The 27,157-nt window shown below is 40.1% G+C and overlaps 1 protein-coding gene and 1 pseudogene across 3 annotated transcripts in view; one reads left to right on the top strand and one right to left on the bottom strand.

The window, feature by feature from the left end:
* IFT81 (intraflagellar transport 81) overlaps nt 1–27,157 on the top strand; it is a 90,992-nt gene that overhangs the window by 54,069 nt on the left and 9,766 nt on the right. For all 3 annotated transcript variants that reach the window (XM_046025969.1, XM_046025970.1, XM_046025968.1), the window contains exons 13-17: nt 888–1,016; nt 2,490–2,579; nt 22,803–22,889; nt 23,914–23,985; nt 24,069–24,154. In XM_046025969.1, coding sequence (XP_045881925.1) covers nt 888–1,016; nt 2,490–2,579; nt 22,803–22,889; nt 23,914–23,985; nt 24,069–24,154 — 464 coding nt within the window. The remainder of the gene's footprint in view (nt 1–887; nt 1,017–2,489; nt 2,580–22,802; nt 22,890–23,913; nt 23,986–24,068; nt 24,155–27,157) is intronic.
* LOC123954759 lies at nt 21,396–21,495 on the bottom strand (annotated as a pseudogene).

Raw genomic sequence — 27,157 nt, 5'->3', positions numbered from 1 at the left:
ATTCTCCCTCCATTTTCAGCTCCACCAGTCTCTTAGCTGTTTCTTGGAAAGGACATGTCTTTTGTACTTGCTGAGGCCCTGGATATCTATAGGACTTGCTCCCTCAATTCATTCGGGCTTTGCTCAGATGTCATCTTCTCAGAAAGACCTTCCCTGACCACCCTGTTATTTAAGATTTCCAACCCCACTCTCACCTCACACTCTATGTATTCTATTTGTCTACAGATTTCTTGTTTACTCTCACTAGAAGTAAGCTCTGTGAGGGAAGACTTTTTTTTTTACCCTGTTTTGTTCACTGCTGTGTATCTGGTGCTTAAAACTATGCTCAGCACGGGGCGCCTGGGTGGCTCAGTGGGTTAAAGCCTCTGCCTTCAGTTCAGGTCATGATCCCAGAGTCCTGGGATCAAGCCCCGCATCGGGCTCTCTGCTTAGCAGGGAGGCTGCTTCCTCCTCTCTCTCTCTCTCTCTGTCTTTGCCTGCCTCTCTGCCTAATTGTGATCTCTGTCTGTCAAATAAGTAAATAAAATCTTAAAAAAAAAACAAACTATGCTCAGCACACTTAGGTAGATAGTAAACATTGGATGGGAGAGAGAGTGCAAATATATTGATCACTTGAGAATTCATTCAGTCACCAAATATTTATTGAGCCCTAAAATTAGAAATACTATGCACCCAAGGATACCAAAGTAAAATTTAATGCAAGTTTATAACATATAAAGATGTGTAATTATTGTCAATAAAAAGTATTATTTATAATTCTAAGCTGATTTTACTTATAACTTTATTGTTATACATTAAATCTGTACACTTCTTACAGAATCATCAAGGATTTGTCACCCATTTTGTGGACCCCATTTTTGACACCTATTTTTATTCTTTACTTTTAGCAAACTATTGAAGAGAAAAAGGGTATATCTGGGTATAGTTACACCCAGGAAGAGCTAGAACGGGTATCTGCACTGAAGACTGAGGTTGATGAGATGAAAGGCCGAACACTCGACGACATGTCTGAAATGGTGATTACACTTGATTTTTTTCTTTTCTTTTTTTTTTTTTAAGACTTATTTATCTATTTTCTAGAGAGAAAGAGCATAAGCAGGGGGAACAGCAGGCAGAGCAGGGAGAGGTAGAAGCAAGCTCCCCACTGAGCAAGAAGCCCGATGAAGGACTTGACCCCAGGACCCTGGGATCATGACCTGAGCCGAAGGCAGATGCTTAACCCACTGAACCACCCAGGTGCCCTGATTGCACTTCTTTTTTTTTTTTTATAGTTTTTAAAAATTATATAGCTAGAGGCAGATGTTTTTGTGTTTCAGTGAAACACTCAAATTTTCATTTCTGCGCATCGTTTATTTTATTTTCTTTCATCTGTCTTTAGCAACTCTTCTGAATGTTTCCATTCTAGTAAGTTGCTCAACTTGTTATAATTTATGCATTTTGCAGGACTTTTTTTCCAAGGAAACATCATGGGTTTTTAAATACCCTATAGAATTATGTATTGAAATGGCTGCCTTATCTTTGCGGGGTTTTTTTTTCCCAAAGATTTTATTTATTTATTTGACAGAGAGAGATCACAAGTAGGCAGAGAGGCAGGCAGAGAGAGAGGGGGAAGCAGACTCCCTGTGGAGCAGAGAGCTTGAAGCTGGGCTCGATCCCAGGACCCCGAGATCATGACCTGAGCCGAAGGTAGAGGCTTTAACCCACTGAGCCACCCAGGTGCCCCGATCTTTGCGGTTTTTTTGAAGTGTAAAAGTTACAGAACATTAAAGAAATATTTAAGATAAAAAATAAGTTTTCCCAAATAATACTGCCCTAAGCAATAAAATTGCTTCATTTTTGTGTGTGTCCTTAGTATCTTTCCATATTTGGAGCTGCTGTTCAGCCTGAATGCACTGATACAGCTTCATCAGACATTAAAATGTTGAAATCTTTCCTTCCTTATTGGTAGATAGCTGCTGCCCCAGCCTCTCAGACGACCCACTTCCACCTATTTTTTCCACATTGGCCACTTGCCCAGAACCCTCTGGATCTTACTACAACCTGACTCCTAAAAAGCAGAGGACTTCAAGACCCCATTAGTCTCCATGGCTGGTGTCCATTTTGATAGGTCATTACTTAAATCCTTTGGGTTATTATGTATTTTTGAATATCACTTCATCATATTACTTATATACTGTATAATCTATATAATTACATATTTTTAATAGTACAACATGATTGTATTATTATAAGGGCGACTTTCTGATTTTTTTTCATCATTCAATGTTAGATTGCAAATATGGTTTGCTGTCTTAATAACTGACCTTTTGAATAGTTAAATGCTATCCCATCTTACTGAAATGACATTTACTAAATCATTTCCCCATTGTTTGGTTTTGAAGTAATTTTCAGTTTTACTCTTTTATGTAACACTTTAATATATTTATGCATGTAGTATTTTTGTTCTTTTGAATTCTTTTTTTAGATCATGTATTTTGTTTAAATGACAGGTAAAAAAACTGAATTCACTAGTATCTGAAAAGAAGTCAGCTCTAGCCCCAGTTATAAAAGAACTACGACAGTTGCGTCAAAAATGTCAAGTAAGTGTATTTGGCTTGCGACACTTTTAGTATATGTGCTGCCGAAGCGAGCACTGGCTTGCGACACTTTTAGCATCTTGTCTTGTTCAGATGTACTAGTTAGATTCCTGAATATTTTACTTGTGTAATTTATAGAAAGCAAATTATTATTATTATTATTATATGATTCCACAAAAAAGAGTAATAATGTAACCTATGAAGTTTTTTGTTTAATTTATGCTGTTTGTTTTGCCAAATTACTGGGGGAAAGAGAAGGAGAAGAAGGAGTCACAAGTGCAGCTAGATTAGATTTTTGCTTTAATTCTGATATATGTCAGAGCTATAAATATGAAGTCACATTCTTCTGTGGCCAGGTAAAAACTCAGAGTCTGCCAATGAGTGGTGACAAGTTAACTTTAGATTAATGGACTTGTTTTGCTGGGGAGCAGGGCCAGGGGCAAGCTACGAAAGCTTGTGATAAGTGATGAAATACCATTGCTTGGAAGCTGATTCTAACCACTGCTTTGAAGCTAAACTGTTAGAAAGTAAATGCCCTCCACAAATCCAGATCAGATGGCCTCCGCCATCTAACTGACATTAGCAGTTGTCATTTTATCACTTTCCATGTAGTAATTTTAGGTTTGAATATGGATTGTACTGCATGTGCCTGAGTATGGAACTATAAAATTCTTCACGAATGCCATCCATCAGTCAAGGGACCACAGTGAAAAGCCACATCATTTCCTTTTAATAGAAAATGCCATGGGGTCTGAGACGGGTTTAGTGACTTATCCGAAGAGACAAGTAGGCAGTGAGAGAGAGTTGCCTCTTGACTCCAGCATCTGTGTTATCTTATTTACATCTCCTGCTGTTTCCATTACACACCACTGTCATCACAAAAGAAATGCAATAGACAAGCCCCTGTTGTCTGGAGTCCATATACTCACAGGTGAAATGAGTCAAAATTCAAGAAAGACAAAATATAACCTATCTTAAGAACGATATAGCACCAGGGGTGCCTGGGTGGCTCAGTGGGTAAAAGCCTCTGCCTTCGGCTCAGGTCACGATCTCAGGGTCTTGGGATCAAGCCCTACATCGGGCTCTCTGCTCCGCAGGGAGCCTGCTTCCTTCTCTCTCTCTGCCTGCTCTCTGCCTACTTGTGATCTCTGTCTGTCAAGTAAATAAATAAAATCTTTAAAAAAAAAAAAGTGATATAGCAGAGCGCCCAGATGGCTCAGTCAGTTAAGCATCTACCTTCAGTTCTGCCTTCAGTTTGGGTTGTGATCTGCTCAGTGGGGAGCCTGCTTCTCCCTCTCCCTCTGCCCCTCTCCCCCACCACTTGTGCTCTCTCTCTCAAATAAAAATAAATAACATTTTAAAAAAATTAAAAAACAATATAGAAAAGGGGCATGTGGCTGGCTCACTGTGGAGCATGTGACTCTTGATCTTGGTGTCGTGAGTTTGAGCCCCATGTTGGGCACAGAGCTTACTAGGAAGGAAGGAAAGTAAGGAGGGACGGAGGGAGGGAGGGAAGGAAACAAAAAAAAAAGTATAATCAGAATCGTATACTTAACTGATAAGGAAAGAGGAAGCAAGTGTTGTGCTTATTAGGAAGGAAAAGTTTCAAAAAGGGAGTTTGTTGTTTTTTTTTTTATAGTAGATGCTTATTTCTTTTGGTTTAATCGACATAGCTGAAATTTACTTAAATCATCCTTTCATTGATTCAGCAGGTTTATAGTGGGTGTCTACAGTGTGCCAAGCACTGTTGCAGGTGCTGGAAATAAAGTAGGAAACAAAGCCGAAAAGGTCCCTGTCTTCATGGAGCTTATTACTTAAATTCTTTTAGCTATAGTGTGCCAGATTTCTGTCATGGTTGGTCAGGTTCAAGCTATTTTTTTTTCCCATTTTATTTATTTTTTTCAGCATAACAGTATTCATTGTTTTTGCACAACACCCAGTGCTCCATGCAAAACGTGCCCTCCCTATTACCCACCACCTGTTCCCCCAACCTCCCACCCCTGACCCTTCAAAACCCTCAGGTTGTTTTTCAGAGTCCATAGTCTCTTATGGTTCGCCTCCCCTCCCCAATGTCCATAGCCCCCTCCCCCTCTCCCAATCCCACCTCCCCCCAGCAACCCCCAGTTTGTTTTGTGAGATTAAGAATCATTTATGGTTTGTCTCCCTCCCAATCCCATCTTGTTTCATTTATTCTTCTCCTATCCCCCTAACCCCCCATGTTGCTTCTCCATGTCCTCATATCAGGGAGATCATATGATAGTTGTCTTTCTCTGATTGACTTATTTCACTAAGCATGATATGCTCTAGTTCCATCCACGTCATCGCAAATGGCAAGATTTCATTTCTTTTGATGGCTGCATAGTATTCCATTGTGTATATATACCACATCTTCTTGATCCATTCATCTGTTGATGGACATCTAGGTTCTTTCCATAGTTTGGCTATTGTAGACATTGCTGCTATAAACATTCGGGTACACGTGCCCCTTCGGATCACTACGTCTGTATCTTTAGGGTAAATACCCAGTAGTGCAATTGCTGGGTCATAGGGTAGTTCTATTTTCAACATTTTGAGGAACCTCCATGCTGTTTTCCAGAGTGGTTGCACCAGCTTGCATTCCCACCAACAGTGGAGGAGGGTTCCCCTTTCTCCGTATCCTCGCCAGCATCTGTCATTTCCTGACTTGTTAATTTTAGCCATTCTGACTGGTGTGAGGTGATATCTCATTGTGGTTTTGATTTGTATTTCCCGGATGCCGAGTGACGTGGAGCACTTTTTCATGTGTCTGTTGGCCATCTGGATGTCTTCTTTGCAGAAATGTCTGTTCATGTCCTCTGCCCATTTCTTGATTGGATTGTTTGTTCTTTGGGTGTTGAGTTTGCTAAGTTCCTTATAGATTTTGGACACTAGCCCTTTATCTGATATGTCGTTTGCAAATATCTTCTCCCATCCTGTCAGTTGTCTTTTGGTTTTGTGAACTGTTTCCTTTGCTGTGCAAAAGCTTTTGATCTTGATGAAATCCCAATAGCTCATTTTTGCCCTTGCTTCCCTTGCCTTTGCCGTTGTTCCTAGGAAGATGTTGCTACGGCTGAGGTCGAAGAGGTTGCTGCCTGCATTCTCCTCAAGGATTTTGATGGATTCCTTTCTCACATTGAGGTCCTTCATCCATTTGGAGTCTATTTTCGTGTGTGGTGTAAGGAAGTGGTCCAATTTCATTTTTCTGCATGTGGCTGTCCAATTTTCCCAGCACCATTTATTGAAGAGGCTGTCTTTTTTCCATTGGACATTCTTTCCTGCTTTGTCGAAGATGAGTTGACCATAGAGTTGAGGGTCGATTTCTGGGCTCTCAATTCTGTTCCACTGATCTATGTGTCTGTTTTTGTGCCAGTACCATGCTGTCTTGATGATGACAGCTTTGTAATAGAGCTTGAAGTCCGGAATTGTGATGCCACCAACTTTGGCTTTCTTTTTCAATATTCCTTTGGCTACTCGAGGTCTTTTCTGGTTCCATATAAATTTGAGGATTATTTGTTCCATTTCTTTGAAAAAAATGGATGGTATTTTGATAAGGATTGCATTAAATGTGTAGATTGCTTTAGGTAGCATGGACATTTTCACAATATTTATTCTTCCAATCCAGGAGCATGGAACATTTTTCCATTTCTTTGTGTCTTCCTCAATTTCTTTCATGAGTACTTTATAATTTTCTGTGTATAGATTCTTAGTCTCTTTGGTTAGGTTTATTCCTAGGTATCTTATAGTTTTGGGTACAATTGTAAATGGGATTGACTCCTTAATTTCTCTTTCTTCAGTCTTGTTGTTGGTGTACAGAAATGCAACTGATTTCTGTGCATTGATTTTATATCCTGACACTTTACTGAATTCCTGTACAAGTTCTAGCGGTTTTGGAGTGGAGTCTTTTGGGTTTTCCACATATAGTATCATATCATCTGCGAAGAGTGATAGTTTGACTTCTTTACCAATTTGGCTGCCTTTAATTTCTTTTTGTTGTCTGATTGCTGAGGCTAGGACTTCTAGTACTATGTTGAATAGCAGTGGTGATAATGGACATCCCTGCCGTGTTCCTGACCTTAGCGGAAAAGCTTTCAGTTTTTCTCCATTGAGAATATTTGCGGTGGGTTTTTCATAGATGGCTTTGATAATATTGAGGTATATGCCCTCTATCCCTACACTTTGAAGAGTTTTGATCAGGAAGGGATGCTGTACTTTGTCAAATGCTTTTTCAGCATCTATTGAGAGTATCATATGGTTCTTGTTCTTTCTTTTATTAATGTGTTGTATCACATTGATTGATTTGCGGATGTTGAACCAACCCTGCAGCCCTGGAATAAATCCCACTTGATCGTGGTGAATAATCCTTTTAATGTACTGTTGAATCCTATTGGCTAGTATTTTGGCGAGAATTTTTGCGTCTGTGTTCATCAAGGATATTGGTCTGTAGTTCTCTTTTTTGGTGGGATCCTTGTCTGGTTTTGGGATCAAGGTGATACTGGCCTCATAGAATGAGTTTGGAAGTTTTCCTTCCATTTCTATTTTTTGGAACAGTTTCAGGAGAATAGGAATGAGTTCTTCTTTAAATGTTTGGTAGAATTCCCCTGGGAAGCCGTCTGGCCGTGGGCTTTTGTTTGTTTGGAGATTTTTGATGACTGTTTCAATCTCCTTACTGGTTATGGGCCTGTTCAGGTTTTCTATTTCTTCCTGGTTCAGTTGTGGTAGTTTATATGTCTCTAGGAATGCGTCCATTTCTTCCAGATTGTCATATTTGTTGGCGTAGAGTTGCTCATAGTATGTTCTTATAATTGTCTGTATTTCTTTGGTGTTAGTTGTGATCTCTCCTCTTTCATTCATGATTTTATTTATTTGGGTCCTTTCTCTTTTCTTTTTGATGAGTCTGGCCAGGGGTTTATCAATCTTATGATTCTTTCAAAGAACCAGCTCCTAGTTTCATTGATTTTTTTCTATTGTTTTTTTGGTTTCTATTTCATTGATTTCTGCTCTGATCTTTATGATTTCTCTTCTCCTGCTGGGTTTAGGGTTTCTTTCTTGTTCTTTCTCCAGCTCCTTTACGTGTAGGGTTAGGTTGTGTACTTGAGACCTTTCTTGTTTCTTGAGAAAGGCTTGTACCGCTATATATTTTCCTCTCAGGACTGCCTTTGCTGTGTCCCATAGATTTTGAACTGTTGTGTTTTCATTATCATTTGCTTCCATGAATTTTTTCAGTTCTTTAATTTCCTGGTTGACCCATTCATTCTTTAGAAGGATGCTGTTTAGTCTCCATGTATTTGGGTTCTTTCCAGCTTTCCTCTTGTGATTGAATTCTAGCTTCAGAGCATTGTGGTCTGAAAATATGCAGGGAATGATCCCAATCTTTTGATACCGGTTGAGACATGATTTGTGACCCAGGATGTGATCTATTCTGGAGAAGGTTCCATGTGCACTAGTGAAGAATGTGTTTTCTGTTGCTTTGGGATGAAATGTTCTGAATATATCTGTGATGTCCATCTGGTCCAGTGTGTCATTTAAGGCCTTTATTTCCTTGTTGATCTTTTGCTTGGATGATCTGTCCATTTCAGTGAGGGGAGTGTTAAAGTCCCCTACTACTATTGTATTATTATTGATGTGTTTCTTTGATTTTGTTATTAATTGGTTGATATAGTTGGCTGCTCCCACGTTAGGGGCATAGATATTTAAAATTGTTAGATCTTCTTGTTGGACAGACCCTTTGAGTAGGATATAGTGTCCTTCCTCATCTCTTATTATAGTCTTTGGCTTAAAATCTAATTGATCTGATATAAGGATTGCCACCCCAGCTTTCTTCTGATGCCCATTAGCATGGTAAATTGTTTTCCACCCCCTCACTTTAAATCTGGAGGTGTCTTCGTGTCTAAAATGAGTTTCTTGTAGGCAACATACTGATGGGTTTTGTTTTTTTATCCATTCTGATACCCTGTGTCTTTTGATTGGGGCATTTAGCCCATTAACATTCAGGGTAACTATTGAGAGATATGAATTTAGTGCCATTATTAGTCTGTAAGGTGACTGTTACTGTATATTGTCTCTGTACCTTTCTGATCTACTACTTTTAGGCTCTCTCTTTGCTTAGAGGACCCCTTTCAGTATTTCCTGTAGAGCTGTTTGGTGTTTGCAAATTCTTTCAGTTTTTGTTTGTCCTGGAAGCTTTTGATCTCTCCTTCTATTTTCAATGATAGCCTAGCTGGATAGAGTATTCTTGGCTGCATGTTTTTCTCGTTTAGTGCTCTGAATATATCATGCCAGCTCTTCCTGGCCTGCCAGGTCTCTGTGGATAAGTCTGCTGCCAATCTAATATTTTTACCATTGTATGTTACAGACTTCTTTTCTCGGGCTGCTTTCAGGATTTTCTCTTTGTCACTAAGACTTGTAAATTTTACTATTAGGTGACGGGGTGTGGACCTATTCTTGTTGACTTTGAGGGGGGTTCTCTGCATCTCCTGGATTTTGATGCTTGTTCCCTTTGCCATATTAGGGAAATTCTCTCCAATAATTCTCTCCAATAGACCTTCTGCTCCCTTCTCTGTTTCTTCTTCTTCTGGAATCCCAATTATTCTAATGTTGTTTCGTCTTATGGTGTCACTTATCTCTCGAATTCTCCCCTCATGGTCCAGTAGCTGTTTGTCCCTCTTTTGTTTGGCTTCTTTATTCTCTGTCATTTGGTCTTCTATATCACTAATTCTTTCTTCTGCCTCATTTATCCTAGCAGTGAGAGCCTCCATTTTTTATTGCACCTCATTAATAGCTTTTTTGATTTCAACTTGGTTAGATTTTAGTTCTTTAATTTCTCCAGAAAGTGCTTTAATATCTCCAGAGAGGGTTTCTCTAATATCTTCCATGCCTTTTTCGAGCCCGGCTAGAATGTTCAGAATCGTCATTCTGAACTCTTGATCTGACATATTACCAATGTCTGTGTTGATTAGGTCCCTAGCCTTCGGTACTGTCTCTTGTTCTTTTGTTTGTGGTGATTTTTTCTGCCTTGTCATTTTGTCCAGATAAGAGGATATGAAGGAGCAAATAAAATACTAAAAGGGTGGCAAAGACCCCAGAAAAATGTGCTGTAACCAAATGAGAAGAGACCCCAAATTGTGGGGGGGAGAAAGGGGATAAAAAGAGGTTCAGAAAAAAAAAAAGAAAGAAAAAAATTTAAAAAATAAAACAAATAAAGAAAAAATATAAAAAAGAAAGAAAAAATATATATATTTAGATAAACTAGTCAAAAAACGTTAAAAAAGAAAAGGGTAAAAGTTTTAAAAAATTTAGCAGAAGAAGAAAAAAGAAAAAAAATTGAAAAAAGAAAAAAGAAAAAAAATTGAAGTAGCCGCAAGACTAAAGAATCATGGGGAGAACGCCATGAGTTCCCTGCTTTGCTTTCTCCTCCTCGGGAATTGCGCTGCTTTCTTAGGAGTTGAACCTACTTTCCTTGATAGATGAACTTCATCCTGGCTGGATATTTTGTTGATCTTCTGGGGGAGGGGCCTGTTGTAGTGACTCTCAAGTGTTTTGCCCGAGGCGGGATTGCACCGCCCTTACCGGCACCGGACTAAGTAATCGGCTCGGGTTCGCTTTTGGGAGCTTCTGTTCCCTGAACGCTTTCCGTAGAGTTCCGGAGGACGGGAATGAAAATGGCGGCCTCCTAGTCTCCGGCCCGGAGGAGCCGTGAGCCTGGGGCCCCACTCCTCAGTGCGCCCCCAGAGGACAGCACCCAATCACTCCCGTATCCCCAGCCTCTAGCCGCGCTCCGAGCTCACCCAGCCCGCGACCAGTTCAAGGTAACCCCGAGCTGAGAGTTCAGTCCTCAGCTCTGTCTCTGCAGCCGGCTTCTCCGTTCTAATACCTGCGAGCTCTCCGACACTCTGACACCCCCGATCCTTCTGTGACCCTGCGGGACCTGCGGCCACGCTGACCCCGCGTGGGCTTCACCCCGGTTTAGCCTCTGGAGCAATGTCCCTCAGTGGAACAGACTTTCAAAAGTCCTGATTTTGTGCTCCGTTCCTCCGCCACTTGCCAGGAGCCGGCCCCTCCCCCCGCGGTCTATCTTCCCGTCGCTTTAGATTCACTTCTCCGCCAGTCCTACCTTTCAGAAAGTGGTTGATTTTCTGTTTCTAGAGTTGCTGTTCTTCTTCTCTTCGATCTCCCGTTGGATTTGTAGGTGTTTGCAATGTTTAGATAAGCTATCGAGCTGATCTCCTGCTACCTGATGTAGTTTCAGCCTGCTACTTCTCCGCCATCTTGACTCCTCCTCCCAAAAAGGGAGTTTTTGAACAAGGCTTTGCAATTAAGGACATCAAGAATTGTTTTCATGGTTACATTCTAGTCCATTGATTTACTTAATGCTTTTCTTGAGTAAGCAACTTGGAAACAAAAGGGACTGATTATGTGTCTTTCTAGTGATGATAAAATTTCTTCCTAATAGTAAGCTAAGAAATCTATCTGTAAATATTTCGTTTATTAAATTCATTTGTTTTAAATGAGTTTTATTGAAAGGATATTTAAGACAGTAAAGGAAACGTGCTGTCATGGAATTCCAAGGATCAGAAAACCATAATCAGTCTGGAACAGGTAGTGGTACTGTAGCCATAGAGCATTTTGGGTCGGGGAAGTTTCAGGAATACTAGCAGTGGGAGCTTGTGGATAAAGATGATAAGTGTAACAGTAAAAACATTTGTTAAATGTTTTCTGTGTTCCAAGCATTGCTCATATTGTACTCTGTGACCTTTCTCTCTATATATTTTATGTTGAAGTTTTCAAAAACTACTAGCTGCCCTGTTTCTCTGCATTTTCTGATTCAAATTCCTGGTGCAGCTCTTCTGTTTTGGGGTTAGTTTTTCACGCCCAGCTATCTCATAGACAATGGGCTATCCTCAGGTCAGGTCAGGGGTCCATCCTTAGCCTAACTAGCTATGCTCGTGGGTAAGGACAGGATAAGAAGAGAGGAGGTTGACATGGTACCAAGTATGGCTGCCTAGAGAATTTTCCCTCTGGAAAAGCTATAGGTATGTCAGGGACTGTAATTGACTGTAATTGACATCTTGAGTATACCACCCGTTATCCTATTAGTAGCAGTGGAACAGTGTTCATCTTTGTATTTTAGGCTTGTCCTCTCATACATACATTTTTACACGGTTGGAATTTTAGTACATACTGCTAGTTACTTTAAGGTTCTAGTCAGACAGTATAGATAGAATGATTAGGAACGTGGCCTGTAGAATCGGGCAGACCCTAGATAACTGTGGGTAAGTGACTTCATCCCTATAAACTTAAGTTTCCTCTTCTGTAAGCTAGTTTCCTTAATGGTGTTTGTAAAGGTTAAATGAAATAACACATACAAGGCACTTTGCAACAATGACTAATACATAAGAACTTTTAAAAAGTGTTTATCATTATAATTATTAAAGATATTTTTAAAAGAAGGGATGTTATTGCTTTTCAACCAAATTGTTTTCTAAGTAAGCCGTATACCAATTCTTAAATTCTATGAAGTCGTTTATTATAACGTAATAATTTAACCAAGCCTGAAGCTCATTTTCATGTGATTTAACCAGATTTCTCTGTATATGAAGCACTGCCTATATCTCTCATCACAAAGAGGTATAGCTATCTTACCACGATTCCCAAATAACACAACACCCCAGTTCTTTCCATATCCACTATCATCAAGTCAGAGGGGATACCTGAGCCATGTCAACATTTTCATCTGTGTCTTGCCATGTTGAAAACCCACAGTTCTAAGGACAAATACTGTATGATTCCACTTACATAAATGTGACTAAAGTAGTCCCATTCACAGACAGAAAATGGAATGGTGGTTGTAGGGGACAGGGAAAATGGGAAGTTAAGTGTTCAGTAGGGCAGAGTTTTGGTTTGGGAAGATGAAAAGAGATCTGAAGATGGACGGATGGTGGGCACAGCTACAAAACAATGTTAGTGTGCTTAATGCCACTGAACTGGGCACTTAAAAAATGGTTTAAGTGGGGGCGCCTGGGTGGCTCAGTTGGTTAAGCATCTGCCTTCAGCTCAGGTCATGATCCCAGGGTTCTGGGATTGAGCCCCACATCGGGCTCCTTGCTCAATGGGGAGCCTGCTTCTCTCTCTGCCTCTGCCTGCCACTCTGCCTGCTTGTGTGTTCTCTCTCTCTGACAAATAAATAAATAAAATCTTTTAAAAAATGGTTTTAAGTGGTAATTTTTATTTTATGTATATTTTACCACAATAAAAAATCTTTTTTGAAGATTATTTATTTATTTAGAGAGAGTGAGTGAGAGCAGGAGTGGGGTGAGGGGTGGAGGGAGAGGAAGAGAGAGAATCTCAGACTCTATGATGAGCACTTAGCCCAATGTGGGGCTCAGTGTGGGGCGTGATCTCATGATCCCAAGATCACAACCTAAGGTGAAACCAAGAGTCGAATGCTCAACCGACTGCGCCACCTGGGCTCTCCTAAAAAAAATCTTTTAAAAAGAATACAGGGGCAGCGCCTAGGTGGCTCTATCAGTTGGACATATGCCTTCAGCTCAGGTCATGATCCCAGCCAGGGTCCTGAGATCAAGGCCCGCATTGGGCTCCCTTCTCAGCAGGAGCCTGCTTCTCCTGCTGCGGCTCCCCCTGCTCGTGCTTCCTCTCGCTCTCTCAAATAAATAAATAAAATCCTTAAAAAAAAATGCAGGACTTGTCTATATTTGCATTAACTGTTGGGTTTTTAAAAAAATGTTTGAGTTTGGTGTGTTTGGTGTGTGCCTGATGCTCATTTTGCTTATCTCCATATGTCCACCTCCTGCATCCATGTATCGTTCTACTTTTATCCAGAAACCTTTTGTAATAAAAAGTATACTGAAAAAAAAAAAAAGGCTAGCCATGTCATGAATTATAAACTCTTTGCAAATATTAACTGAAATTCTTAATTGTTCTCTACTTGGAACATTTTTTTAACCGTTTGAGTGTACTTACCACTCAAAACTACATAGATATATTGGTAAAGTTCAGGACTACTTAAAATTACATTATATTAAAAAATATACTTATTACTTTAATGAGAAACTCAAATAAATATGTAAGAATTTTATAGTGAAGTGGCTTTTTTGTTTTTTGTTTTTTGTTTTTTTAAAGATTTTTTTATTTGTTTATTTGACAGATCACAGGTAGGCAGAGAGGCAGGCAGAGAGAGAGGAGGAGGCAGGCTCCCCGTTGAGCAGAGAGCCCGATGTGGGGCTTGATCCCAGGACCCCGGGATCATGACCTGAGCCGAAGGCAGAGGCTTTAACCACTGAGCCACCCAGGCGCCCTGAAGTGGCTTTTTTGAATAAAGATTTTATTTACTTATTTGACAAACAGAGATCACAAGCAAGCAGAGAGGCAGGCAGAGAGGGGGTGGGGGGGAAGCAGGCTCCCTGCTGAGCAGAGCCCAATGTGGGGCTCCATCCCAGGACCCTGAGACCATGACCTGAGCCCGAAGGCAGAGGCTTAATCCACTGAGACACCCAGGCGCCCCTATAGTGAAGTATTAATATATTTCCTTTCTGTTGTACTTGCATGTTCTAAATTTGAATATTAACAACTATTTGATAATTAGAATATAGTTAACTCCAGATGTATAATTTACATTTATCTAAATCTTTTTTTTTTTTTTTTAAGATTTATTTATTTGACAGATAGAGATTACAAGTAGGCAGAGAGGCAGGCAGAGAGAGAGACAGACAGAAGCAGGCTCCCAGCGAAGCAGAGAGCCTGATGCGGGGCTCGATCCCAGGATCCTGGGATCATGACCTGAGCTGAAGGCAGAGGCTTTAACCCGCTGAGCCATCCAGGCGCCCCACATTTATCTAAATCTTTTATAGTCACCTAGAAGTAGGATAGGATCTTAAAAAGTTTCATGTTTGTTTTCTTAGGAGTAGTTCCATAAATTATATGTAATTAAGTGCCATAGTACAGATAATTACAAATATATGGGAAAAGCTAAAATACTGATTTTAGAGTATATAATAGAATTATTGATTTCACTGAAATATTTCTTATTGATCATTTTTTCTTATAAAAGTAAATACAGGGGCGCCTGGGTGGCTCAATGGGTTAAGCTGCTGCCTTCGGCTCAGGTCATGATCTCAGGGTCCTGGGATCGAGCCCCGCATCGGGCTCTCTGCTCAGCGGGGAGCCTGCTTCCCTTCCTCTCTTTTTCTTTTTTTTTTTTTTTTTAAGATTTTATTCATCCATTTGACAGATAGAGATCACAAGTAGGGAGAGAGGCAGGCAGAGAGAGAGAGAGGAGAAAGCAGGCTCCCTGCCGAGCAGAGAGCCCGATGCGGGGCTCGATCCCAGGACCCCGGGACCATGACCTGAGTGAAAGGCAGAGGCTTTAACCCACTGAGCCACCCAGGCGCCCCTCCCTTCCTCTCTCTCTCTCTGCCTGCCTCTCTGTCTACTTGTGATCTCTGTCTGTCAAATAAATAAATAAAATCTTTTAAAAAAAAGTAAATACATGTTCTGTGTGAGAATTCAAACTGTGAAGAATTGTTTAAGGGAAAGAATAAAAATTACTTCTTTCTCTCCCCAGAAGTAAAACAGATCCTTATGTGTTTCCAGAAATTTTCTGAGAATTAATGAATGGATAATTATTTATTGGCTGCCTAAAGTTTGTCTCTATACTTTTATTATACTCTCTGAAACGACAAAGACCTTTTTTGGTGGTGGGAGACAAAATTCATTTCTGATATTAAGAACAAAATTTCTGGGACGCCTGGGTGGCTCAGTTGGTTAAGCGGCTGCCTCCGCCTCAGGTCATGATTCCAGGGTCCTGAGATCAAGCCCCGCATTGGGCTCCCTGGTCAGCAGAGAGTCTGTTTCTCTTTCACACTCTGCCTGCTGCTCCGCTTACTTGTGCTATCTCTCTGTCAAATAAATCAATAAAATCTTAAAAAAAAAAAAGAAAATTTCTTCTTCCTTTTTTTTTTTAAAGATTTTGTTGATTTATTTGACAGGGAGATCACAAGTAAACAGAGAGGCAGGCGGAGAGAGAGAGGGAGAAGCAGGCTCCCCGCTGAGCTGAGAGCCCGATGCGGGGCTCAATTCGGGGCTCAATCCCAGGACCTCGAGACCATGACCTAAGCTGAAGGCAGAGGCTTAACCCATTGAGCCACCCAGGCGCCCCTGCTTCCTTTTATTTGCATTTGCCTACTGTACTTTTTTTTAAAGATTTTATTGATTTATTTGACAGAGAGAGAGATCACAAGTAGGCAGAGAGGCAGGCAGAGAGAGAGGGGGAAGCAGGCTCCCTGCTGAGCAGAGAGCCCAGATGCGGGGCTCTATCCCAGGACCCTGAGATCATGACCTGAGCCAAAGGCAGTGGCTTAATCCACTGAGCCACCCAGACGCCCCAGTGCCTACTGTACTTTTGCCCATCTTTTGCTTTTAGCTTTTTGAAAGTTATCTTGTTTTGGGTGTGTCTCTGAATAGGTCTTGATTTGGGTTTGGTTATGTGATATAATCTGAAGGGTTTGTTTTAATTAGTAAATTTATCCCATTTTTATCTATTTGATATGCAGACATATTTGATCTTAGTACATTTTATGGGTAGCTTTTGATTTAAGGCGTAGTGAAAAATCCTGTTTGTCCTCTCATTCTCTCTCTCCCTCCCTCCCCGTATGTGTTTCTGGCTTGTGGCCCCCACTGTGAAAAGTGATGAAATTAGGATAGTTCCTCTTCCTTCTCCTCCCTTCTCTCTCCTTTAGCACCTGATTTTAGTCAATTTTATTGTCTCTCTTACTGTTTGCCTTTATACTTATAATATACTTACATTATAACTTGATTCATCAGCTTTAAATTATATCCTTTGATATTTCCCCACCCATCCCGCACAATTAAGAATTGAGGAAAGCTGCTTATTTATTCTTCCTTCCCCCTTTTTTTTTTACATTTTTTATTTATTTTTTATTTTTTATAAACATATAATGTATTTTTATCCCCAGGGGTACAGGTCTGTGAATCGCCAGGTTTACACACTTCACAGCACTCACCATAGCACATTCCCTCCCCAATGTCCATAACCCCACTCCCCCTCTCCCAACGCCCCCTCCCCCCAGCAACCCTCAGTTTGTTTCGTGAGATTAAGAGTCACTTATGGTTTGTCTCCCTCCCAATCCCATCTTGTTTCATTTATTCTTCTCCTACCCTCCTAACCCCCCATGTTGCATCTCCACTTCCTCATATCAGGGAGATCATATGATAGTTGTCTTTCTCCAATTGACTTTCTCCGATTGTCTTTCACTAAGCATGATACCCTCTAGTTCCATCCACGTCGTCGCAAATGGTGAGATTTCATTTCTTTTGATGGCTGCGTAGTATTCCATTGTATATATATAACCACATCTTTTTTATCCATTCATCTGTTGATGGACATCTAGGTTCTTTCCATAGTTTGGCTATTGTAGACATTGCCGCTATAAACATTTGGGTGCACGTGCCCCTTCGGATCACTACATTTGTATCTTTAGGGTAAATACCCAGTAGTGCAATTGCTGGGTCATATGGTAGTTCTATTTTCAACATTTTGAGGAACCTCCATGCTGTTTTCCAGAGAGGTTGCACCAGCTTGCATTCCCACCAACAGTGTAGGAGGCTTCCCCTTTCTCCGCATCCTCGCCAGCATCTATCATTTCCTGACTTGTTAATTTTGGCCATTCTAACTGGTGTGAGGTGATATCTCATTGTTCTTCCCCCTTCTTTTACCTTTCCCTTCCCTGTAGGTTCTCTTGTATCGTTTCTACATTGCTAAGACTTGTAACATTTACGTTCAGTTCTATTTCCCTTGTTCCCACTTTTGCTTTCAGTGTTCGACCTGTAGTGATTAGATTTAGTACTCATCACCAATCCTTTCACTGCCCTCACTGCCCTTTTTCCTCATTTTTATTGTCTGTGATATGGCCTCTAGGAGAATCCTCAAAAAAACTCACAAGAACGATATTCCTTGATGAGTTCTTATATGTTCTAGAGTTTCTTGCCTTAAATTTAAAAAACAACTTGACTTGAACATAAAATCTTTACATCGTGCTTTCTTTCTTTAAGAATTTTCAAAAAAAAAAAAAAAGAATTTTCGAAGTATAGCTCCACTGTCTTCTAGGTTAAATGTGGCCATGAAGAGACAGGAGGCCAACCTAATTTTTTTTAGTGCCTTGATCTTTTTTTTTTTTTTAAGATTTTATTTATTTATTTGACAAAGAGAGAGACAGGGAGAGAGGGAGCTAGGAGAGTAGGAGAGGGAGAAGCAGGCCTCCCACATAGCAGGGAGCCCAATGTGGGGCCCAATGTGGGTCTCAAATGTGGGGCTCAATCCCAGTACCCTGGGATCATGACCTGAGCCAAAGGCAGACACTTAATGACTGAGCCACCTAGGTACTCCAAAAAGAGTATGTCTTTTCCAGGTGTTGAGTACTGGGTTCTCTATGTGTTCATCAGATCAAGCTTCTCAAATATATCATTTAAAACTTCCTGGTGAATGAGTAGCTGTTCAATGTGTATAGAGTTTCAGTTTTGCAAGATGAAAAGTCCTGGAGCTCAGTTGCACAACAATGTGAGTGTACTCAGTACTTAACTGTACAGTTAAGAATGGTTAAGATGGGGGGGCACCTGGGTGGCTCAGTGGGTTAAGCCTCTGCTTTCGGCTCAGGTCATGATCTCAGGGTCCTGGGATCGAGCCCCGCATCGGGCTCTCTGCTCAGTGGGGAGCCTGCTTCCTCCTTTCTCTCTGCCTGCCTCTCTGCCTGCTTGTGATCGCTCTGTCAAATAAATTTAAAAAAAAAAAATGGTTAAGATGGTACATTTTATGTTACTTTGCAACAATTAAGAAAAAAGATTCCTGGTTTTAAAAGAAAAACCTTCCTTGTAAATTAATCATTTTATCATTATATTTTCCTCTGTTTATTCCTGCTAATGCTTTTGATCTAAGATTTTTATTTTGTCTGCTATTAACATAAGTAAACCAGCTTTTTATAATTAAGATTGCTTGGTATATCTTTTTATATCTGTTTTCTTTCAGGTTTCTATGCTCTTTTGTCACTTGTCTCATAAATGGCATCATAAATGGATCTTGTGTGGGTGGCTTCTTCATTCAGTTTGAGACTCTGTCTTTTGAACTGGTAAATTTAATCCCATTTACATTTACTTCTATTATTGATACATTGGGATTTATTTCTATTTTGTGCGTCCTGTTTACTGTGCCGCTTCTTTCCTGCTATTCATCGCACCACTGTTTCTTTTTAGCTTCTTTATTCCCTTTATTTCCTTTTCTATCTTCTATTCTGATATTGTTTACTCTTAAATTTTTAACATCTATTTTCCTGACTTAACAGTCTAAATTTAATCAGCATCTCCCAAACAATACAGAGACCTTAGAATGGTTTAACACCCTCTCCTGCCTTATATGTGTGTTGTTATCCTCTGGTAATTTATTTCCACTTTATTTGTTTGTCTCTAAAAGCAGTCAGCGTGGTGGTCATTACTGACAATTACTGTTTTATACAGTCATTTCCTGATTAGATTTACCCACGTATTTAACGGTTCTCGCTGTTGCTGCTCATATGTTGATCCTTCCTTCTGGATTCTGTTTTCTTCTTCGTGATCAAATTTCCTTGTTTTGTTTTCTTGTAGTAGTTCTCTCCGTAAAGAATCATTACTATAAGTAAACCATCATTTTCTCCCTTAAATAATGGCTTGCTCATTGCTTTCTGGTTTCTCTTGTGTTGAAAGTTCTGCTATAAGTTTAATTATCTTTTAAGATATTGGTAATATCTACCCTATAATTGGTTGTACTTTTTTTTTTCCTTGTCTTTGGTGTTATCCAAAGTCACTACCACAATCTAAATACAGACTTAGTTTTATTTGCTGTGCTGAAATCTGTGCTTTTTGCCTTCCATTAATTCCAGGGAAATTCTACATGATATCTTCAAATATTCTTTTTTTTTTTTTTAAAGATTTATTTATTTGACAGATAGAGACCACAAGTAGGCAGAGAGGCAGGCAGAGAGAGAGAGAGGAGGAAGCAGGCTCCCAGCCAAGCAGAGAGCCCGATGCGGGGCTCGATCCCAGGACCCTGGGATCATGACCTGAGCCAAAGGCAGAGGCTTTAACCCACTGAGCCACCCAGGCGCCCCGATATCTTCAAATATTCTTTCCCCTGTTCTTTTTAGTCTGTTCTCCAGCAACTGCTATTAAGTGCATGTTCGGCATACTTATCACGTCCCTATGGGGATAACAAGGGGTATCTGGCCCCTGTTACATGACTTTGCCTTCATATTTTTATCTTTTTGTGTCTCTGCAATGAATTTTAAATAATTTCTTCATCTTTTTATCTTCTGAGCTGTGCCTATTCTTATGTTTATGCCATTTAATTTTTAATTTCAATGACTTTTTTCATGTTTTTCTCTTTTTACTCACTGTACTTTTAAAAATCTTTTGTTTTCAGTTCCTGCTTTATAACTTTATTTCAAGCATATTTATTTGTCTTCTTAAAGATTTTATTTATTTATTTGAGAGATCAAATCATTTGAGAGATTTGAGAGAGAGAGAGATCACAAGTAGGCAGAGAGGCAGGCAGGGTTGGGGGGGAAGCAGGCTCCCCACCGAGCAGGGAGCCCGATGTGGGGCTCTATCATGACCTGAGCCGAAGGCAGAGGCTTTAACCCGCTGAGCCACCCAGGCACCCCTCAAGCATATTTATTTATTTATTTCTACTATCCAAAGTTCCTGGAAGTGGTGACCTGCTGGTGGTTTTTTTTCTTTTTTTCTTTAGATCTTCTCATCTTCATTCCTAAAGATTGATTGTTCCCATGTATGTTTATATTTTTGGATCCTAAGCTTATCTTCAGTACAGTTTTGTCTTTTGAATCCCAGCAGCTAGGATGGAGGGTGTGTCCCTCCAGAGTGGCTTTGCAATTGGCCCTGCCAGGTGTTTTAGGAACATCACAAGCTTAGAGCTAATTTTGAATTAATATCTCAGCTTAGCAGTTCATGTAGGTAAGGGTAAAGTCAAACCCAAACCTGCCCGAGGACAGGCCCCTTTCCTCCAGCGCCGCTGCAGCAGCACAGGTGCATTTACTGAGTAGTTTAGCCTCAGACTCACAGACCGAAAAAAAGGCTGTCATCTACTATGGTGTCTTCATGTCATTGAGAGGCCCAGCAGCCACAGCCTCTGTTGCCCTTTCTCCCATTCAGGGTGTGTATGACTGTCATCCATGAGAGCCTTAGGTATCTGTACATCCCTTTGATACAGAAAAGTCACAGCTCCTTTTTACCATCAGTTTCCTTTTCCAATAAAAATTAGAAGGATTTTCATTTCCAAGCCTCTTTTGAGAAAGCAAGATTAATGCAATGAAAATCAGAACATCTAATTAACAAATTTAACAGCAAACCAAAGAAATTTTGATGCATCATTAAACCATTTATCATAGGCCAGCAGTGTTTCAAATGGTGGAGCTTCTACCTGTCTTTGAATTCCTTCAGACCCTCTTGTGAGGCCAGAAGCGGTGCTGTCGGTCCCACCCACTACAGTTTTCTTGCGGGAACCATGGTGCCAGATCCCCAATGCTTTCCTTTTTGTCTTGGTTTTGCCACAGAAGGAGCAAGTATTTGGCATATTGGCTTATTTCCATCTTCACCGGTTTCCTGAGGGAGGCACGGTAGCAGGGCCCATGTTTACCGATGATTCTGACCTTAGTACATTCAACCGTGTCACCACGAACTAGGTCTGGGCCCCGGAGAGAGCTCCCACCAGTTTCGTTTTGTTTTTTAAATATGGAATGCTTCACGAATTTGCGTGTCAGCCTTGTGCAGGAGCCATGCTAATCTTGTATCGTTCCAGTTTCAGTATATGTTCTCTGCAGCGAGCCCCCTGCCAGTTTTATTCTACTGTGCTTGTCACCCCAAACCAGATGCAGTCCCACACAGCAAAGGAAGCACATACAGCACTACCCATTTATGTTAACTCGCAGGTTCCCAGTTCCCACGGAAACTACTATGTGAAACCAAGGTCATTCTAAGGCTGGCTTGCTTCAGTCCAGGCCTAGTGTTAACCCTTTACGTTCAGGCTGAAAAATAGCTTGGATTCTATGGGGTTCTCAGTTCTAACTTTCCACTCTGTCTTCTGTCCTGCCTGAATATTAGAATCCCTCCATTACCAAGACTGCCAGCTCCCAGCTTCCTTCACCAAGGGCAGGCTCAGGGTATCATCCTTTGTTTCTGGCCCTGGTAATTGCTCTTACTTCCTTGAGAAGTTCATTTCAGCTCTGGATTTGAAAAGATGTTTGCTCCACCTTATCAAGCATTTGCAGATATTTTTAACATTTCTAAGTATTAATAGAAGATTTTCAAGTTATCTAATCCAAAATATTATAGTAGAAGAAAGTTTGAAACTACTCAAACAGCCTGAATTCAAATTCTGACACCCCTTTTCAACAGTATAATCTTTGGCAAGATAGTTGGCCTCCATGAACTTACTCCCAGCATGGTGTCAGGATATTAATACCCACCTCAGGGGGTTGTGGTGAGTTTGAATTATTACCAAAGGTAAAGCTCAGAAGCCCTACCATGGTTTCCAAATTTCTGACCCAGCCCCTGCCGAAGACTTCAATGTCTTCTCCCACTTCCCAGACATATTCCAGTATAATAAACTACTTGTTCATCCTAAATTCTTCTTCTTTCTGCCTCCCAAAACGTCATACATTGTGTTCTTTTTTCCTGAACATTCTCCTCCCTTGTTCACCTTCTCCCTAACTCTTGTACTAACCCTTCATCCCTAATCTTAGATATCAGTTCCTCTGTCCCTGCCGATCTCCAAGCCTGGGGTAGGGCCTGTGAGAGCCCCACGTTCTCCTATAACACTTAACATTTGCCCATCACAGTTGTTTACTTGTCTGAACATACTTTAGGGGAAGGATTTTGGCTGTTTTGCTCACCATTATATCCCCAGCTCCTAATAAAGAGTCTGGCACACAGCTCAATACATGGTAGCTATTATTTTTATCAGCACCTTCATCTGTCATAATTCTCAAATGTCTGATCGTTGTATAAATAACTCTTAAGTATGCCAAGAAGCTTAGAGTTAAGTTACAAGACCAACAAGGGCATGCATTGTTTCAGAGCCACATTTTCGGCCTTTGTTTTTCACTTATTCAGTCATTTATCCTTTCATACTAGGAACTAACCCAGGAGTGTGATGAAAAGAAATCCCAGTATGATAGCTGTGCAGCAGGCCTCGAAAGCAATCGATCCAAATTAGAACAGGTAAGAAGATGGTTTTTATTTTAACAATTTAGCATAAACTGCCTGTGCATGAATGTTTTCATTACATCAACATCAAAAGTTTCCCAAATCTGGATCCTCATCCCTTTAGCCAGTCTCCTAAGCTCCAGAGATCTTTTATTTCTTCAGACTCAATACGTACACACTGAATTCTCTGTACCACACCCACCAAAGTCCATACCCTCATCATGCAGCTCCTGGATTCCCACAATAACCCAGACCTGCTGTCCCACCTCCACCCTCACCTTCCTGAGGTTTTTTTCCTCCACAGAGAGCCAAAGAAACCTCTAGAAAACTTGGGCCACCCTTCACTGTCTTCCCATTGCACTTAAAATCTAACTTCCAAACTATGGTCTACAAAGCCCACCTGCCTCCTGAACTTCATGTCCATGTGCTCTGCTCCTCATCCACCGGGCCGCAGCCACGCTGGCCACCTTCTTGCACATCAAACAGGCCAAGCTTGTTTTCATCTCCTAGCTTTTATTTGTGCTCTTCTCCCTCTAGGACATTCTGCTTCCAACTCTTTGCCTTGAATCTCTCCTTTTCATCATCAGGTAGCCTAAACATTACTTCCTCCTAGATGTCTTCTCTGATCACCCTATCTGATGTTACCCATTTGGTCACCCTGTCACTTTCTACAGCTGACTTTTCTTCATAGTATTTATACCCATCTGAAACTGCCTTCATTACCTGTCTCCTTGTTTATGTCTGTTTTCTCTACTTGAATGAGAGCAGGAATCTGTAGTCTTGTTCACTGCTGTGTCCCCAGCACCTAGCACAGAGCTGGGCATGCAGAAGGTACTTAATAAGTGACTAACTGAATCTGTATGTTTTAGAGTGATATGAATAGTCTCTAGAAAAGATTGCAATCTAGTCTGTTACGGTAAACAAAGTTGTAATCACGAAGAAATTACACTGATGGTGTTTTGTTGCACATTTAAAGTCATCCTCTCTGTGTTTGATTATTATTCTTTTAATGTTGCCCATTTAAAATTATATATTGCAGGAAGTCAGGGGACTCCGTGAAGAATGTCTTCAAGAAGAAAGTAGATACCATTACACAAATTGTATGATTAAGGTAAAACAAAGAAGATGGACCATAAACTTTCTGAGATCTTTCTGTATCAAGGACTTAACCAAAAACTTGGTCTTTCCACTTAGAACCTAGAAATACAGCTTCGTCGAGCTACCGATGAGATGAAGGCCTATGTCTCTTCTGATCAGCAAGAGAAAAGAAAGGCAATTAGGCAAGTAATTTTGTTGTATCTATATTGAGTTACTTCATGTTTTCACGTATAGAAGTTTTTTTTACTAAATTTTTAATTTAAATTCCGGAATAGTTAATATACAGTGTTCTATTAGTTTCAGGTATACAATCCAGTGATTCAACAATTTTATACATTACTCAGTGCTCGTCATGATAGGTATACTCTTAATCCCCATTACCTATTTCGCCCATCCCCCCACCTGCTTCCCCTATGGTAACCGTCCATGTGTTCTTTATAGTTAAGAGTCTGTTTCTTGATTTGTCTCTCTCTCTTTTTTTGCCCTTTGTTCATTTGTTTCTTAAATTCCACATATGAGTGAAATCAAATGATATTTGTCTTTCTCTGACTGGCTTATTTCACTTAATGTTATACTCTCCACCTCCATCTACGTTGTTGCAAATGGCAAGATTTCATTGTTTTATGACTGTCACTTTTAGAAGTTTTATAAACAAAATGGAGTTACTAAACTATTAAGATTGCAAGTACTTAAATAAGCAGATACTAAGATATTACTTAGGATTAAATCTTGTTAAACATCTTCCGGATAGTCCAGCCCTGCTAACTAAGTAGGAATACACATAATTTTCTTGCTGGCTTGCTTACTTTTTTTTTTTTTTAATCATGGCATTAAAAACCCCATATAACATAAAATTTGCCATTTTTACCAGTTTTTTGTTTTTTTTTTTATTTGACAGAGAGAGAGGTCACAAGTAGGCAGAGAGGCAGGCAGAGAGAGAGGGAGAAACAGGCTCCCCACTGAGCAGAGAGCCTGATGCGGGGCTCGATCCCAGGACCCGGAGATCATGACCTGAGCCGAAGGCAGAGGCTTAAACCACTGAGCCACCCAGGCACCCCCATTTTTACCAGTTTTAAGTGTATAATTCAGTTGAGTTGATTACATTCACAGTGTAGTGCAGCAATCACTAGTATATATAATACCAACTCTTTTTCCTCACTCCAAAGAGAAACTCTTGTAATCATTAAACAGTAACTCCCCATTCTCCCCTCCCCAGGAATACATATAATTTCATGGTTCCTTTTTTTTTTTAAATATTTTATTTATTTATTTGACAGAGAGAGAGGTCACAAGTAGGCAGAGAGGCAGGCTCCCCACTGAGCAGAGAGCCCGATGTGGGGCTCGATCCCAGGACCCTGAGATCATGACCTGAGCCAAAGGCAAAGACTTAAACCACTGAGCCACCCAGGCGCCCCTGGTTCCTTTTTTATAAGAACTAAGATTGGTCTATTTTTAAAGTCCCACATGGACTGGACTCTAGTCATCTGCCTGCTCATTGTGTCATGTGTGAGTGTGTTCCAGCCAGAAGCTGTGTATTTGCAGTGTGCCAGCCTTCAAAACAAGGAAGGGTGTGTAATACCACCAGTCCTTATATGGTGATTTTTTTTGGTAATCCAAGCTTATAGCATACAGTAATAAATCAAATCCTGCCTGAAAAAAAAATGTGTTTATGTTTGAATTGCTAGCTGCGACATAATGCAGTAATTGAATAAAAGCTTTCTTTGCCCCTTACCACAATTCAGACGTTTCACTTTTACGATCCAGTAAGAACTCAAAATAAAGATTCACATTTATTCTAGATTGTACTTGAGATTTTTAGTGGCATTTACATTAATGTTACAAAAAGGAAATCTAATAAATGGAATGTTGCAGAGTCTAATTTTTTAAATATATAATGCACTGGAATGCAAGCCAGACTGAACATGTCCTATAAATAGAACAATTTTTCTTCTGCTACTCTGACATATTAAACATATTAAATGTACTTATTCACATTCTTTCATTGAATATAACCTTTGCTCAAATAATTCTGTATGGTCAGTGGTAATATTTTACAAATGTGAGAATTATATTCATCCTTAAAAAAAAGTTGTAGAAATTAATATCCATTTCTTCCAAAGTTACAGTATAAGTAGTAAAGAAGGTAATATTGCCCCTGAACTATTGGTTTTCTGGGCAGATACTCTTTTTCATCATTTTAAAAATTACCATAAACCTTTACCATTCCTTTGTTTTCCTATAGAAAAAATATTTTTCCCTGGCTAGAGTAGTACCTAGGAATATTATGAATAAAATGGAGTTAATTGTACTCTAAATTCATTGATACATATTTAAAATATTATTATTATTATTATAGTCACAATATTTTTATTATTTTCCCATTTTCTACTTTTATGATACTTTCAAGTAAGATCAGTGGTCTAAGGAATTAGCATGGCTTTGAAAGATTACAAATTTTTATTTAAAGAGGCAAGATGTTTTATTTTGATGTACTAAAGAGGGACTCATAAAATTTCTTTCTAGCCTGTTTTTTCCAATTCTGAGTTTTGTGACCTTGGGAAAATGATTTCTTCACTTATAAAATAAGGAAAACAATTTATACCACCAAAGATCAAGTTAAATATAATGCATGTAGCAGTGTTTTGGAAATTATATAGTATGAACTCCTGGAGGACAAGGACTCTGTCTTGTTTTCTTCCTGAAACCCCAGGGCATGGTTGGTACATAACAGGTGCTCCATAATTATTTCTTGAATAATTCATCAAATAAATTTTAAAATTACACATTAGTGTTATATGGTAAAAGAACATGAGCCTTAAGATGTCTTGATTAAATATAGATGGAAATTCTAGGGCGCCTGGGTAGCTCAGTGGGTTAAGCCTCTGCCTTCTGCTCAGGTCATGATCTCGAGGTCCTGAGATTGAGCCCCGCATCGGGCTCTCTGCTCAGCAGGGAGCCTGCTTTCCCCCACCCTTTCTGCCTGCCTTGCTGCCTACTTGTGATCTGTCTGTCAAATAAGTAAAAATCTTTTTAAAAAACCCAATAAAGGGGCGCCTGGGTGGCTCAGTGGGTTAAAGCCTCTGCCTTCGGCTCAGGTCATGGTCCCAGGGTCCTGGGATCGAGCCCTGCATCGGGCTCTCTGCTCCGCGGGGAGCCTGCTTCCTCCCCTCCTCTGCCTGCCTCTC

The sequence above is a fragment of the Meles meles genome, chromosome 12 (genome assembly GCF_922984935.1).
Source record: "Meles meles chromosome 12, mMelMel3.1 paternal haplotype, whole genome shotgun sequence".
Taxonomy (NCBI): Eukaryota; Metazoa; Chordata; class Mammalia; order Carnivora; family Mustelidae; genus Meles; species Meles meles.
Note: the sequence above shows the minus strand (reverse complement) of the source record. Positions and strands in the feature narration are given on the sequence as shown.